At 30.8% G+C, this 14,668-nt stretch overlaps 1 protein-coding gene across 7 annotated transcripts in view; it reads right to left on the bottom strand.

Annotated features, from left to right (window-relative positions):
- Positions 1-14,668, bottom strand: part of LOC142329030 (tubulin polyglutamylase TTLL13-like) — a 182,900-nt gene that overhangs the window by 62,409 nt on the left and 105,823 nt on the right. For all 7 annotated transcript variants that reach the window (XM_075373302.1, XM_075373294.1, XM_075373286.1 and 4 more), the window contains 3 exons: positions 12,446-12,574; positions 5,357-5,582; positions 1,267-1,475 (listed from right to left, as the gene is read on the bottom strand). In XM_075373302.1, coding sequence (XP_075229417.1) covers positions 1,267-1,475; positions 5,357-5,582; positions 12,446-12,574 — 564 coding nt within the window. The remainder of the gene's footprint in view (positions 1-1,266; positions 1,476-5,356; positions 5,583-12,445; positions 12,575-14,668) is intronic.

Raw genomic sequence — 14,668 nt, 5'->3', positions numbered from 1 at the left:
TCTTCATCCCCTTTCAAGGTAAAATTTCAAAAATCTAGAAATTAGTTTATTGACATGAAGATTACAATCACCAAAAATCCAGTTGATTTCGTCTTCATTTATTACTGAGAAATAAAAAAACTAACAGGGTTTCAAAAAACATTTTCAAAAATCAATTTTAACCCTTGAAACTTGGAATGAAACTCAAAAAATTTAAAAATTGGTTTTTAGATGTTCATAATCACACATCTCAGAAATGTGTGATTATGATTATTAAACTGATTATTAAATGTGAGACTGTACAAGACTACACTTCATTTACACTCACATAAAAGATATCCATAATCAATCAGTTCAAACCCATCTCACACAGTAATAAACACTCACAGTTCACAATTCATTAAAGTTTTTGTTTTAACTGGCAACCTCCACTAGTACATATATATATATATATATATATATATATATATATATATATATATATATATATATAATATTTTTTGAGATGAAATATATCCAGAAACCTTTTCAATTATGCCAAAAAACATGGGTAAAAATTTATTAGCGATGGATCGGGTAGTTTTTTGTTTATCCTGAATAAACAAAAACTGTCTTCCTCTTTATAAAATAGTGTAGATCAGTGACTTCCAAACTGTGCACCATGGTGCCCTGGGGAGCCACAGCCTCATCACAGGGGCACCGTGAAATATTGTAAAAGCTTTATAATTAATTGAACCAAGACATTTATAATTATTAATTTAATGTTAATAAAGTAAAAAAATAATGAAGATACACAAGTTTTATTTATTTTTATCTCTTACTTATGAGTAGTCATACTTTTACTTAGGGTAAGGCACCATGGAAAAATTTTAATTGAAAAAGGGCACTGCAACTCAGAAAGGGCGCCACAACTCAGAAACGTTTGGGAACCACTGGTGTAGATATTTAATGTAAATTTAATTCTATTATTATGTAATACTATTCATTCGATTGTTCTGAATCATTTATTTCAAACCCTGTTCACAGTTCATTAATTCAATTCATTACAATTTTTGCTTCAACTGGTAAACCTCCACAACTATATATACACACACACACACACGCACGCACGCACACACACACACACACACACAAATTTCTTTTTGAGATGAAATGTATCCGAAAACCTTCTCAGTTATGCCAAGAAACATGGGTAAAGATTTAGAAGCGACAGATCGAGTAGTTTTTTGTTTACCCCAAACCAAAAAAAAACCCTTCCTCTTCATATAATAGTATAGATTTACTTACATTTGATTTTCATCAGAATGATGCAACTCCTTATGTTGTGCATTTAATGTTTGCAAAAGACGATGTTTGACCCGTTGTTTATCTTCATCTAGTGCCCTTTTTTTATGACATTCAGTTAGGTTTAGTATAGTAAAAGTATCAACTAAAAGATTTTTTTTAATTTCTTTATCTAATTGAGTATCTGTATGAAAACTTGGTGAATGATTTACCTGAAAAACACATAACAAAAAATAGACCCTCCATAATTGACATTAAACATAATATGGAAATAGTGGAAAACAACAATAATCACAAATAAACACGTATTTTGGGAAAGACTACATAAAAAACAACAACTAAAAACAACAACAAACAAAAACTACAAAGTACAACAGAAATTATAAACTTATTAATGAAAATCTGAAAAAGTGCACTTCATTTTAGTAAAAATGCTTTAAATTTTAATACGGATCTTATCTACAGGTGGTTTATTTCTTCATGTACTAAAGTAGAGAGTAATTCATAAATTTTAGTAAAGATTTTATCAAGAAATAGAATTAAAAAAAGCACTGTTGATGAACTGATTGCTTAAAAGCATTATGCTTTTAATAAATATTCTTTCTAACCTTTATATTTGGAGGGTGGTCCAAAACGTAATGAGACAACTGTTGTTCAAAAAGAACTTTAATCTGATTCTACATTTATATGTTCCTTTTCAAAAGGCTCCCTTAAGAGCAATACACTTCTTTTACGATCTCTAGATTCATTTCAAATATTCACCCTTTAAGATCCTTCTTCATCTGGGAACAGCCAGAAGTTGTACTAAACTAGATCTGGACGGCAAGGTCGATGAGGAATCATTTAATTTTTTTCCATTTTAAAAATTTGCAGACTACCTGAACAACATGGGGGCAAGTATTATTGTAATGCAACAGAAATTCTTAAATTTTTTTTCTAGGGCTTTTTTTTAAAGTAATTCAGCATTATCTTCAGCACACTAACATACCAGAAAGCACTTACAGTTGTCTCTGTAGACACCTGATGTTGGTAAATGAATCCTTCATGATAATCATGACTACCCATGCGTTTGCTTTTTTCATAGGTGTTGAAGAAGTTGACTTCCATTAGGACCTTTGTTGTTTCATCTTAGGGTCATAAGAGAAGATTCAAGACTCATCAGTGGTTACCACAACATGCAAAAGGCATGTTCTTCCTTCTTGTAGCAAGCCAAAAATTCTTTGCAGATGAATACACAGTACTCCATTTGGTCAGGCGTCAAGAGCTGCGAAACCCAACAACACACAATATGTTTGCATTCACTCACTCAGAATATTGTGTGCACTGCTTTGTGAGACATGTAGCAGTTACCCCAATTCCTGCTCACCAATATCATTCTTCTTGAATGATGATGCTCACTGTGATCACCATAATGCTGTTAGTTGATGTGCTTCGTCAACCCGCTCTCACAATGTTTTTCACACTCTCACCAGGGCAAAAATGTGGCACGCCAACAAAAACATGTACAGCACACATTCTTCATTGAATCCTTCTTTCATTATTTTGTATGTTTCAGAAGCTGAATTTTTAAACAGACACAAAACTGAATCACATAACAGTAATCAATTTTTTTTCTGTGGTAGGTGATTACCCAACATACTTTATGAAAACAGTCACTGGCACTCAATGACTACAACAATCAACTTCAAATGATATGAGAAGTAGAAAACACATCTGGGTACTTATATACATGCAGGATTGCCATTTTGCACATTTTGATTTTTGCCATTTTGATTTTTGTGAAATCAGTCTCATTACTTTTTTGATTGCCCTCAAAACTTTACTTTGTTTTTGAAGTTCTGTTTCACTATAAGAAAAAAGAAATATGCATAAACAGTTTCATTTTAATCAATAAAATAGTGTGAAACAGTGGGAAAAGTTACAAAAGCTTTATAAACTTCACAGTTTTAAAATGTCATCCATCCTTTTTTGTGGCTGTTAACAATTGTTTTTTAATTAAAATTAATTTTAGATTATCTTTAAACTACAAGATACAATCTTTATAATGATGGGAATTTTTATAAATTAAATTTATTTTTACCTCGAAGTCAATTTCATAATAATAAACACTGTTCATTATTTAAAAAAAAACTATACGTATTCATAGAATTCAAAATACTTAATTATTTAAATCAAATTATAACAGTTCCTTAAAAAAATATATTTTTTTTAAATATCAATACATCTTATTTTTATAGTAGAGTAGCATCTCTGCCCTTTTAGAAAAAAGGCAGAAATTTCTTGATTTAAATAGCAATCATACTTGATATTTTTCCCACACTGCAAAATTCCAACTGTAGTCACAATTTCATGTTAAATATTCACACACAGCTTTCACTTTTTCACAGCTACAAATAAAATACGTCCACACTTAAAGCAGGAAAATCCAATACCTATAGTTTAAATTGGTTGTTTTGTCAACTCAGCTACTTAGATGACAGTATTGCTGCTAAATTTTATATAGATGCAGTCATTATGGAAATAAAAATAAAGCCTTCAATAAGGGAAGATGTTGGTAGAATATCCTTGAATGTTTCAAACATCTTCGCAAAATATCTGCTATAATGTCCTTTCTGCAAGGGTTCATAATTAAATTAGCAAATTTTATTTGCTTGTATACAATACATACAAGCAAAAGACCACTAGATCCTTTTAGACTAAATTCTTGGAACATTTACAAATTATAAAAAAGGTAAACTGGGTTTCTCTAATGTAATGATATGCTGATTAAGAATAAACATACAATATCTGATATTACGACAAATTTAAAAATACTGGAAATTAAAAAATATAATAAAAACATATTGCTGCACATTATAATATAATAATAGTAAGGGATTAGACATTTTAGAAGGATACTATTTACATAAACATAAAAGTAAATTTAATATGATCAACCTTCAGACAGAATATGAAGATGAACCACAATTGAAAGCTGCATTAGATGGCACTACCATTTATTTTGATAGTGATGTATAATTTAATACATTTTAATCAGTATAGTAAAGTAAGTTCAGTTAAGTGGACAACATGCATAATTGCTTTATTTACAATTATTTTTATTTGAATTTTTAATTTAATTTTGATTTTATGCCTTGATGTCATATTTTTACATATGTAAAATTTTTTTAATTTAATTTTTAATGTTAATTTTAATTAATATTTCATATTTTAAATATCGTTTTAATTGTTAATTTAACTGAATAAAATTTTAAAATAAAAAAATAAAAAGATTAAAGGTTTTAAATTTTAAATAAAACATATAAGTGCATGATATGTTATTATATTTTACGAAGTTTGTAATGTAATTTGAGATGAATATATAATGCAGCTGATGATGCGAGTAAATTGCGAAAGGACTCCTGCATATACATTGGAATAGTTAAGTCATCCTAGTTCATTTATTCTGTACTTTGGTTGATCTAATAAAATAAATTAAAAATATATATACACACACACACACACACACACAAGTGTATATATATTTTAATTCTATTAAATTAACCACCTAGTATAGAATATTCAGATAGACATATATCTTATGTTAATTTTTCATGAAAGTAATATAATAAATAGAAACCATCAAATAAACAATAAACATTCTATTTCTGATATTAACATAAATTTAGAAATATCAGAAATGAATAAAGATGCCATAAAATTAATATATTAGAAAAATATTACACGTATAATATAAAGAAACTTTAAATTTGATAAACCATCAAACAGTGTTTGAAGGAGGTGGCAGTCTTATAAAAAATGCAACAAACTGTGACACTCATGTTAATTGATAAGCAATTTTCATTATTTTTGTATTACTATTTTTAAATTTTTATTACACAGTAATGGAATAATTACAATCATGACTGAAGATGCAGGATCGTGTGAAAGTACTCTCAAGAAAAATTAAGGTAACATACATCTTATCCCAATATTCTGTACTACTTGGTTTATTTAATAGAATTTAAACACACACACACTCATATACTCACATTACTACTCAGTAGTAATTGATTTTGATGAAATGAATTATTACTCATAATATTATAATTACCTCTAATATGTATGGTTTCAGTTTACTATCCAACAGAATATCAAATCCTAATAACTCAAAGCATGCATACATAAAGTCATGAGCTGGGAAACACGCATGGTAAGAATGTCTAAGAACAGGATACGCTGAAATAATGGTTTTTATAATAATATCATCAATTGATGCCCATAGTTTATCAACATCTTCATCCATTTTACTGAAATACTGATTTACAGTCGATAATCGTCTAAAAAATAATATAAAATACTTATTTATATAAATATTCAAACAATATAATTTATAAATTGTTTTATCCAATGTCAGGGCAGAACCAGGAATATACCTCCAAAAATGTGAATTTCAGTTTTCAATGTAAATCAACATAATTTCCATGCTATAACCCTGTACAAATTTACATTTTAGTAGTTTTAGCTTTTAAAATAAGTTTTTGGAGTTACATTATTGGTAAAAATTGAAACTTATGAGAGACATAGAAATATGTAATTAAAAAAGTCTGTATTTCTATTAAGAATTAAAATTAATCATTTAAAAATTTATTTTATTTTTTTTGATTAAGCGCTTTTAAAACAGTGGTCATGGAGGTATATCTGTTTGTCTCTAATAAAACCCCCCACTGTGTTGTTTTCTTACACCTGTGGAGGAGGAAATGTTTTTTTCAGGGCGCAAGTGTCATCACCAGCACCTGGGCACATAATGTATTAATATTATACTAATAAACCACATAACAATAAAATTACCATCTGAAATACAGCAAATGGCATAATTAGCTGAAACATACTGTATTGAAATTCAAATATTTAAATATATCCAGGTGACTCTTAGAAATCATAAAACATAAAATAACATTATTTCATTATTCCCTAGCATATTTTGCCTGTTAGCTTATCTCAATGGTTACTCCTGCATTAAGCGTTCCATGGTGATGCAGTGTTCTTAACTGGATGAAGTTTACTGTTGTAGCATTCAAATCACTTTGCCACTCATCATGAACCACCCTCTTGAGAAAATACAAGATCGTTTGAAACAATACGATTAGCCAAAGGAGACTGGAAACAAGCCTCTTTTTTTGCACAATCAGTACGCTCATTGACTGAAATTCCATTATGGCTGAGGATCCAGCAGAAGCTCACAGTTGTATTAAGTTCAGTCATTTGAGAAATAACACACTGAATCTCACAGGCAACAGGGTGTCTGGAGTACATCACCAATCGCCTTAAGGCACTCATGGAATCAAGCAGACAAGTACATGTCGAAATGTTGAGCTAATTACATTTAAGATCTTATTAATAGCATACAGCTTTGCAATGAAAATACTGACAATGCTGGGTAGGCCAAAGATGTATGTTCTGTTGCCAGCCACAAAACCACAACCAACAAATTAAAATGTTTAGTGCTGTCCGTATAAACTACAGCATCAGGATTCACACTATTAATAAGATTATAGAATATTTCTCGTAATTTAGCCGGATTTGTGTTCTTCTTATCATAGCAACAAAGACCAAAGCAGTAATTTACTAGAGCAAATTGAAATATAAATACATGCGCTATGTTTTTGGATGCTATGCTAACACAGAATATTCCAAAAACTGATCATTGTCTCTTTTAACAAATACCCACCATTAAAAAATGGAGTGTGATTTAGCGCATGCGGGGTAGAAATAGATTTAAATTAATAGATTTAGTGTGTAAAAAATATAAATATATAAGATCCTTCAAGTCGATACACAGGGGGATTACAAATGACCTCAAAAAGCCATGAATATGAAATAATGGAGATGAAGCAAAAGGACTTTAAAAATGTAAATCAATGCAGAAGGAGAGGATAAAAAAATGTAAATTTTGACTGAAATGGAAATAAAGTTTGTTCTCTGGTTCTGAGCTGATTGCAAAAAATAATAGTAGATTATTTAACAACAAACAGAAAAACTTACAATTTGAGATATATCCTGATACCCATAGAATACACAAAATTTTATAAATTTAACTGCAGAAATAATAAAGCTGTACCATAATACAGAACATTAAAATTTTGGACTTTTAAGACATATGATTTTATTACTTGAAATAATTGCAGAGTATGGCTAGAAACTGAAACTATTAACAATGTGCCACATTAACAATGGAAAAGTAATTTTTTTTACAGTTATGTAACAGTTTAAGCATACTGTATTGCCTAAGAATGACCTGTAAACTGTCTAAAATTCTTTTTCTTGCTCATTCTTGCTGCTTTAAAATCTTTTAATACTTAAATTAATTAAAATACACCACTTAAATATAGGTGAATATAATTTTTCTGTTCAAGATTCTACTTCAGTGAAGTACCAATTTGATTAAAAACAAAAAAGGTAAACTGAAACAAAATTTCATAAATAATATATTTATTTAAAATTCAATTTCATCTATTTATGAATCAAATAAATACTGGTGATGTGTATTAATTAACATTTAAAATTAATAGAATTCATATTTTTTATAACAAATATGATTTTGTGTGTAATCTTTAAAACTTTAACTTGGAAAGTTAATTTCACTTTATTATTTTATAATATTTTAATCCTACTTCAATACTGTACTAGTTTATTATATCCTGACCTTCCACAATAACTATTCCCTTGTTGCTATTTGAAAATTAAAAGGTAAACTTTTTTAAGTAATTCTTACGATATACATACAATTTAAAACATGTTATTTGTGACCAGTTAAACATTTTTAATTAACTTTAACTTATAAAAACTAATTTAGTTTAATATCTAGCTAAAATCTGTCACATTTTGATTTTAATAAACTTAGAAATTTTTATGTTTGTATTAAGGTTTTGTAGACCTTAATCAAACTATTTTACTCAGAATCAAATTCTCTACAAGTTTTACTTTATTTTTTTATTACCCATTTAACAAAGCTATTTTATGCCAAACATAAAATAGCATGTTTTTTACCCAAATCTTTTGAAAACTACTGAAAATGTAGTTCTGGGACCGATTTTTTCAGGTTACATTTCACATAAAACCAATAAATTACTCCTTAATTTCAGTTCCAACAACTACAGTCTGGCTTAACTTTACCAAAGACTCAGAAATCACAACAAAATCTTTAACAATGGCAACACAAGCTAACGAAGCATTTATGAACCTATATTGATACGAACTTTCTTCTTTAGTTTCACTAGTAGAATACGTCTTAAAAGTTAAAAGTTCTTCATGTTATCATTCTGTGTGTGTGTGTGTGTGTGTGTGTGTGTGTATATATATATATATATATTGCATTATCATTAATTAAACATTTAACAGTCGCTACAGCACAGTAGTTAACCATAAAAAATGGAATACAGTAGCCCCATGTAATGGCGAGCTTGAATGATCATCCTGCACGTTACTGCTACATTATTGTTCTCTGAAACACTGAAACACCATGATTAGTCAGTCGTCTCTTAGTAGCATAGACATGATGCATGATACGTTGGGTAGTAATCGTCGCCACTTCAACCTCGCCGTTACTTGGAGCGACTGAACACCTAGCATTTTAAATGAACATTAGCTTTTTGGGGGGTTTCTGTACCATACATAACCTTTGGTTTTATGGAAATGTCACCATTATGGGTTTTATTTTTCAAAAGTTCACTGGTAATAATGCAGCATTTTTTAAATTTATAATAACTGTTGTGATGACCGTTTATATAGATTCATTTTAAGCGATGTAGCAACTATTGTATATATTTGTTTCATTTAGATGTAAATTGCAATACCAACACTATTGCGGGCTGCTCTCTTCTCAGAAGAAGTGAAAAAGAACTCTACTTCAATTACAATTACTTTGTTGTTACTGTTACAAAACGCGGTACTGCACAGTCTTTGAGAAAATCCTACAAAAAATTCCAGTAAGTAGTGGCTATTGGATGCTTCTGCTGCAACCTTGACCTTTGCCCTGTGAGGTGGCTGGTGACGTCACACCTATGACGTTACCTCTATGATGTCACACTATTACGTCATTGGCTTCGTAATAAAAGTAAAAGTACGAAACGAAATATTTTATGGTGGGAGGTGTCATTATCCATGGTGCAATTAGCAAAAGTACAACCCACTGGGTTGGTCTAGTGGTGAACGTGTCTTCCCAAATCAGCTGATTTGGAAGTCGAGAGTTCCAGCGCTCAAGTCCTAGTAAAGACAGTTATTTTATACGGACTTGAATACTAGATCGTGGGTACCGGTGTTCTTTGGTGGTTGGGTTTTCAATTAACCACACATCTCAGGAATGGTCGAACTGAGACTGTACAAGACTACAATTCATTTACACTCATAATATCATCCTCATTCATCCTCTGAAGTATTATCTGAAAGGTAATTACCAGAGGCTAAACAGGAAAAAGAAAAAATTAACAAAAGTACAGAGCCAGACTAAATTTCTGTTTAACGGATATCCGGTTGATCGAGAGTGTACCTGATGCGTTAATAAACAGTTAGCACTCAACCCACTAACACACACGCCGTTTCAATCATGAAAATTGGCTGAGCGGTTGCTAAGATAATGAACACTAAGGAAAAGTACATCTCATTTTACCCCCTCAAAATAAGCGCGCCTAGGGCACCTCATGCTACAAGTCGATCTCACCTGTGGTGAGATTGGATGGGCTGGGATCCATCCAGGGGGACGAAAATTTTTTTCAGAGCGTTAGGACCAATTGTTTTCAAGATCTTTGTCTGAAAATTCAGATATTTTGAAAACTTAAAATATTTTCCACAGTTTAAGTCGTTATTAAGGTTGCAATCCATTGAAACCTTCTGCTTATACATTGTACTGCTGCTAAGTGTTATATATCGCTACTGTGTTTACTTTTTGTTGTAGCAGTCATTTTATGTACTAATATATACACTTCATGTATTCATAATACTTATATCATGTAATAATTAGCCGCCATCGTCTGTTATAGAAGGAACCATATGTATACAGTGTTTAGACGTTGTAATAACCTTTGTATATAATACTATATACATATATATATATATATATATATATATATATTTCACTTGCTTATATAACTAATAGCCTGTAATATAGGTGGCTCAGAGAAATGGGAAACATTTAAATAATTAGAAAAAATGAAGTAAAGTTATTAACCTTTATCTGATGTTGAAAGTATGTTCTACAAGAGTGGACACTTCAATAGATTTTAAAAATTACTTTACTTAAGTGCCATACATTCATGCGTACACATTCAGTAAGTCTATTCTGAAAATTTTACATAGCGTAGCGCAATGTGTTCTCCAAGATGTTGGCAATTTCCTCTTCAATTTGTGTTTCGAGCTGTGTAAGGTTTCTTGATCTAGTCTAGTCACAACGCTCTTCATATGTTCCCATAAAAAAAAGTCGCAGACTGAACGGTCTGGAGACTGGGGCAGCCAAGCGATGTTAGCAGGCCTTGAAATTATACGACCCCCAAACAAACATCTCACTGCTGCCAAAGACTGTCGGGCAATGTGTGAGGTGGCTCCATCCTATTGAGACCAGGTTTCCTGAAAATCAAGATTTGGAAGAAAATGATACCTAAGAACAAGAGTGTCTCTAGCACGTCGACATCATAGTGACAGCAGAGCCCCCTTCGTCTTCAAAGAAATAAAAGCCTATCTCCCTCCTCCCTATCATACAGTAGCACTGCATAACGGACGCTGATGAACCTAAGCAGGGTTTTTTGTGCCCAGCAATGGAAGTTATACTTATTCACATATCCACTTAAGTTAAAATTGGCTTCATCTGACATCCAAACATTTTCAATAAAGTTAGCATTATCATGACTTTAGACAACAGTTTTTAACAAAAGTGCAGACGCAATACACAATCGTTAGGTTTCAGTTCTTGGAAAATTTGAATTTTCTAAGGTAGAAATTTCTGGTTATGGAATATTCTTTGCATGCTCCGAAGTCCGAGCTCCAATGGCAAGGCAATTTTATGCACCGAAGGACGAGAACTCCTTACTATGGAGCTTTCACGGCATCAATGTTTTCTGGCCTATGTACAGACAATACACGCTCACCAGGTTTTTTCAGAGCCGAACCAGGCTCTTCAAAGTTATGAACCCAAGTTTTGATTGCGCGTGAAGAAGGAACTTCTTAACGCGTGAACCTAACCTCGGGGCGGAATATTACAGTGTCATCAAAATACTCTTTGCACAGCTGTCACACTGTTACCATGTCGGAAAACCTCCCTTACGGCAACCACACACTACACCACTCCACTGCTCCATCAAACTAATTATCAGTACTGCTCTACAGTTTAACGTCTATTCTACTTATGGCAGCTCTACAGGGCTGCCAACATCAAATTCAAAATTTTCCGTTTCTCTACGTCGCCCTGTATTAAATTGCGGTTTAATATTATAGCAAAAAGTAATTTATGTTATTACAGTATTCTTTGTAATAAATTCTGTATACAGTACTATATATATTTCACTTGCTTGTAAAACTAATAGCATATGGTCATTTAGCAGCAGTCGGTTATGGTAGGGACTATAATTTATGTATACAATCACTATTCGCTATATTCAACATTTCTCCAGTACGATATAATGATATCAATACTACAATTGTAGTGTCTGTGGTTTGGTATTCTAGTGTTAAAATTGTGTACTTCAAATGCATACGAATTTTAGATTCAAACTTACCAGTAGGATAGTGCTAAGCAATTCACCCGTTTACAGCTTTGAAATATACAGACAAAATATTCTCAATGGTGTGTATCAGTTCTCATTTACTTCAGTTCCAGGAATAAAAAAACCCTAATCTCTGTTTTTTTTGTTTGGACTTATTGTATGGACATTAAGTTTGATAATACTATAGTTTTAAAAGTAGAACATTCATACAACAAACTTCCATAAAACAAAAACACAACTTTCTGAAAAGATTAAATTTAACTATTTACTAGTTATAATAATAATAATAAGCATCTAAAAGCAGATATAATGAAACATTCAATACAAAAAGAAGTAAATAATTAATACCAATCCAATAACTAGTTTGGTAACTGTTTATTGGCTAATAACAAATAATTTTTAAGTTTAAGATTTGAAAAGCACAATGCACTAACATATAATAATAGTACCTTTTACTTCCTGCTTCATCATCCACAATAAATGTTCGACTGTGTTTATTAACAGCATAATTTGTAAGATGCATATACAAGTTGGTAGTATTATGGCCAGCTGGTTCTTTATATCTACTCGTCGCAAACCTTAAAAACAAAATCAGTCTTTGTAGCTGATGCATCTCTTATAAATTAATTATTGTAAATAATAGCAGCACAATAACAGTAATATCAGTAATAAATATCAATATATCAGATTGGGAGTAATACTTTCACTTCTGTGACTACATTGTTGCAAATTTTATTTCATCAGCTACATCATGAAAATAATGTGGCAGTAGGCAGGGCACATTGCAAGGAGTATGGATGGCCATTGGCCAGCTTTGGTGCTGAACTGAGTTCAGAGATATCTAATTCGGCCAAAAGGAAAACCCGCAGATCAGTGGGATAAAGAAATCAAAGGAAGTGTCAGAATCAACTGAAAGCAGCAGGCTCTAGACAGAGAGGCAAGGAGGAGACTGGAAGCAAATTGTGGTGTCAGGGAGAGTTATTAGTAGGAATAACCAAAGGGGACTATACATTCACAATGGATTGATATAGCTGCAAATAATAATAATGAAAATAGATATAATGATGTTATCAAAATTTACGTAAAAACGCTTTTCTTATAAGACTAGTGATGTTGAAAATATATATATTGTCATGTGTTTGCAGCTTGATCAGGATATTGAGAGATTATCAATTGAAAATAAAATTTTAGGTTTAAATATTACACCTCTTTAACATTTAATTTTAAATTAATTATAATATACTAGTACTACAATAAGCATCTTTAGCAATATTAATATAGCAATGAGTTTGGACACTTATAAAATATGTAAGAAAGCATTTTATGGTAAACAAAGTTATCTACATAGTTTGATGTAAGACTGACTATAAATTGCATTACACAGTCTAAATGTTTCTAATGAAGAATATTAGATCTATAAGCATCATTACTTAAGTGAGGAAGCTGTAAGAAAATAAGAAACATCTCTAAGATGATATATCTCTTAGAAAAAGCAAATGAACTAACAGTAATAAGACAATTCCTAAACTTAATTTAACAACTTTGTTGTTCATGAGACTGTAGAAGTATTTAAATAAACAAAGGTAAATTAAATATAGATTTACTATTGCGCTCCAGCTTGATTTTTTCTCTTTTGAGAAAAAATCAAGTTTATTCTATTCACTCAAAATAGAATAAAAAAATGTCAAATGAAGGTTTAAATAGTGAAGGTTCCAGTTTGGGTATACTGGTTTTAAGAAGGTTTCTCCATAACAACTTTCTTCTTCTTTCATCAATAATCTTATTTATAAATCAGATTAATGCTAATATAAATGCAAAATTTTGTTAATTGACCGACTTCCTTATAAAAGAGTTAACTAGTTGAAGGGGGAGCTAGTAACAGTGCACACTGCAAACCTAAAGATAAATGATTATTAAACACAAGTTTGTCAGTACTGGGGAAAGTAACAATAGATAATTGAGGAAAGATTCTTAAAAAACTTCCCAATTACCTGATTGTGTTAAACCAGATTCACGTCCCTATCACATCCCCTTTGGATGTGATGCTGTCGTACAAGAGAAGTGGTTAAGGTTGATCATGGATATGAATATAAAAGAGGTGTACCAAAAAGTGTCTGATGGCTCATAAAAATAAAAATACTTAAAATATTCAGTTCAATGACTTGTCCCCTTCAAAGTAGCTCCCTTTGAGTAATACACATATCAGAATTATGATCCACTGTTGGAAGCTTTTTCAAGGTAATTTTTAGTGAGCACCATAGATCATATCATATAGACCATATCATCAGACCATAGGCCTTGTCATATTTCTTTTTATATTATCGAGTGTTTGCGGCTTGATTAAGATACTGAGAGACTGACAATTTAGAATGTTTATATAATTTCAGTTTATTAGTATAAAATGTTCATAATTACAACCAGACAAATCAATAATAATAATAAGTGACAATAATAAAACAATAGTAAACAAACAAATATCAATCATAGTAATTACAACCACAATAATAATCAAGATAATAGTAATAACAGTAGTAAATGATAAAGGTATTACATATCAGCAATAAACAAATCAAACAATTAATACATAACATAATCAAAACAATAAACATGACATAAAAACAGAGCAAATACATAATGTAATCAGCAAAGATAACAATCATAATATTACACAT

The sequence above is a fragment of the Lycorma delicatula genome, chromosome 1 (assembly GCF_047948215.1).
Source record: "Lycorma delicatula isolate Av1 chromosome 1, ASM4794821v1, whole genome shotgun sequence".
Taxonomy (NCBI): Eukaryota; Metazoa; Arthropoda; class Insecta; order Hemiptera; family Fulgoridae; genus Lycorma; species Lycorma delicatula.
This window is presented reverse-complemented; position numbering and strand designations above follow the sequence as displayed.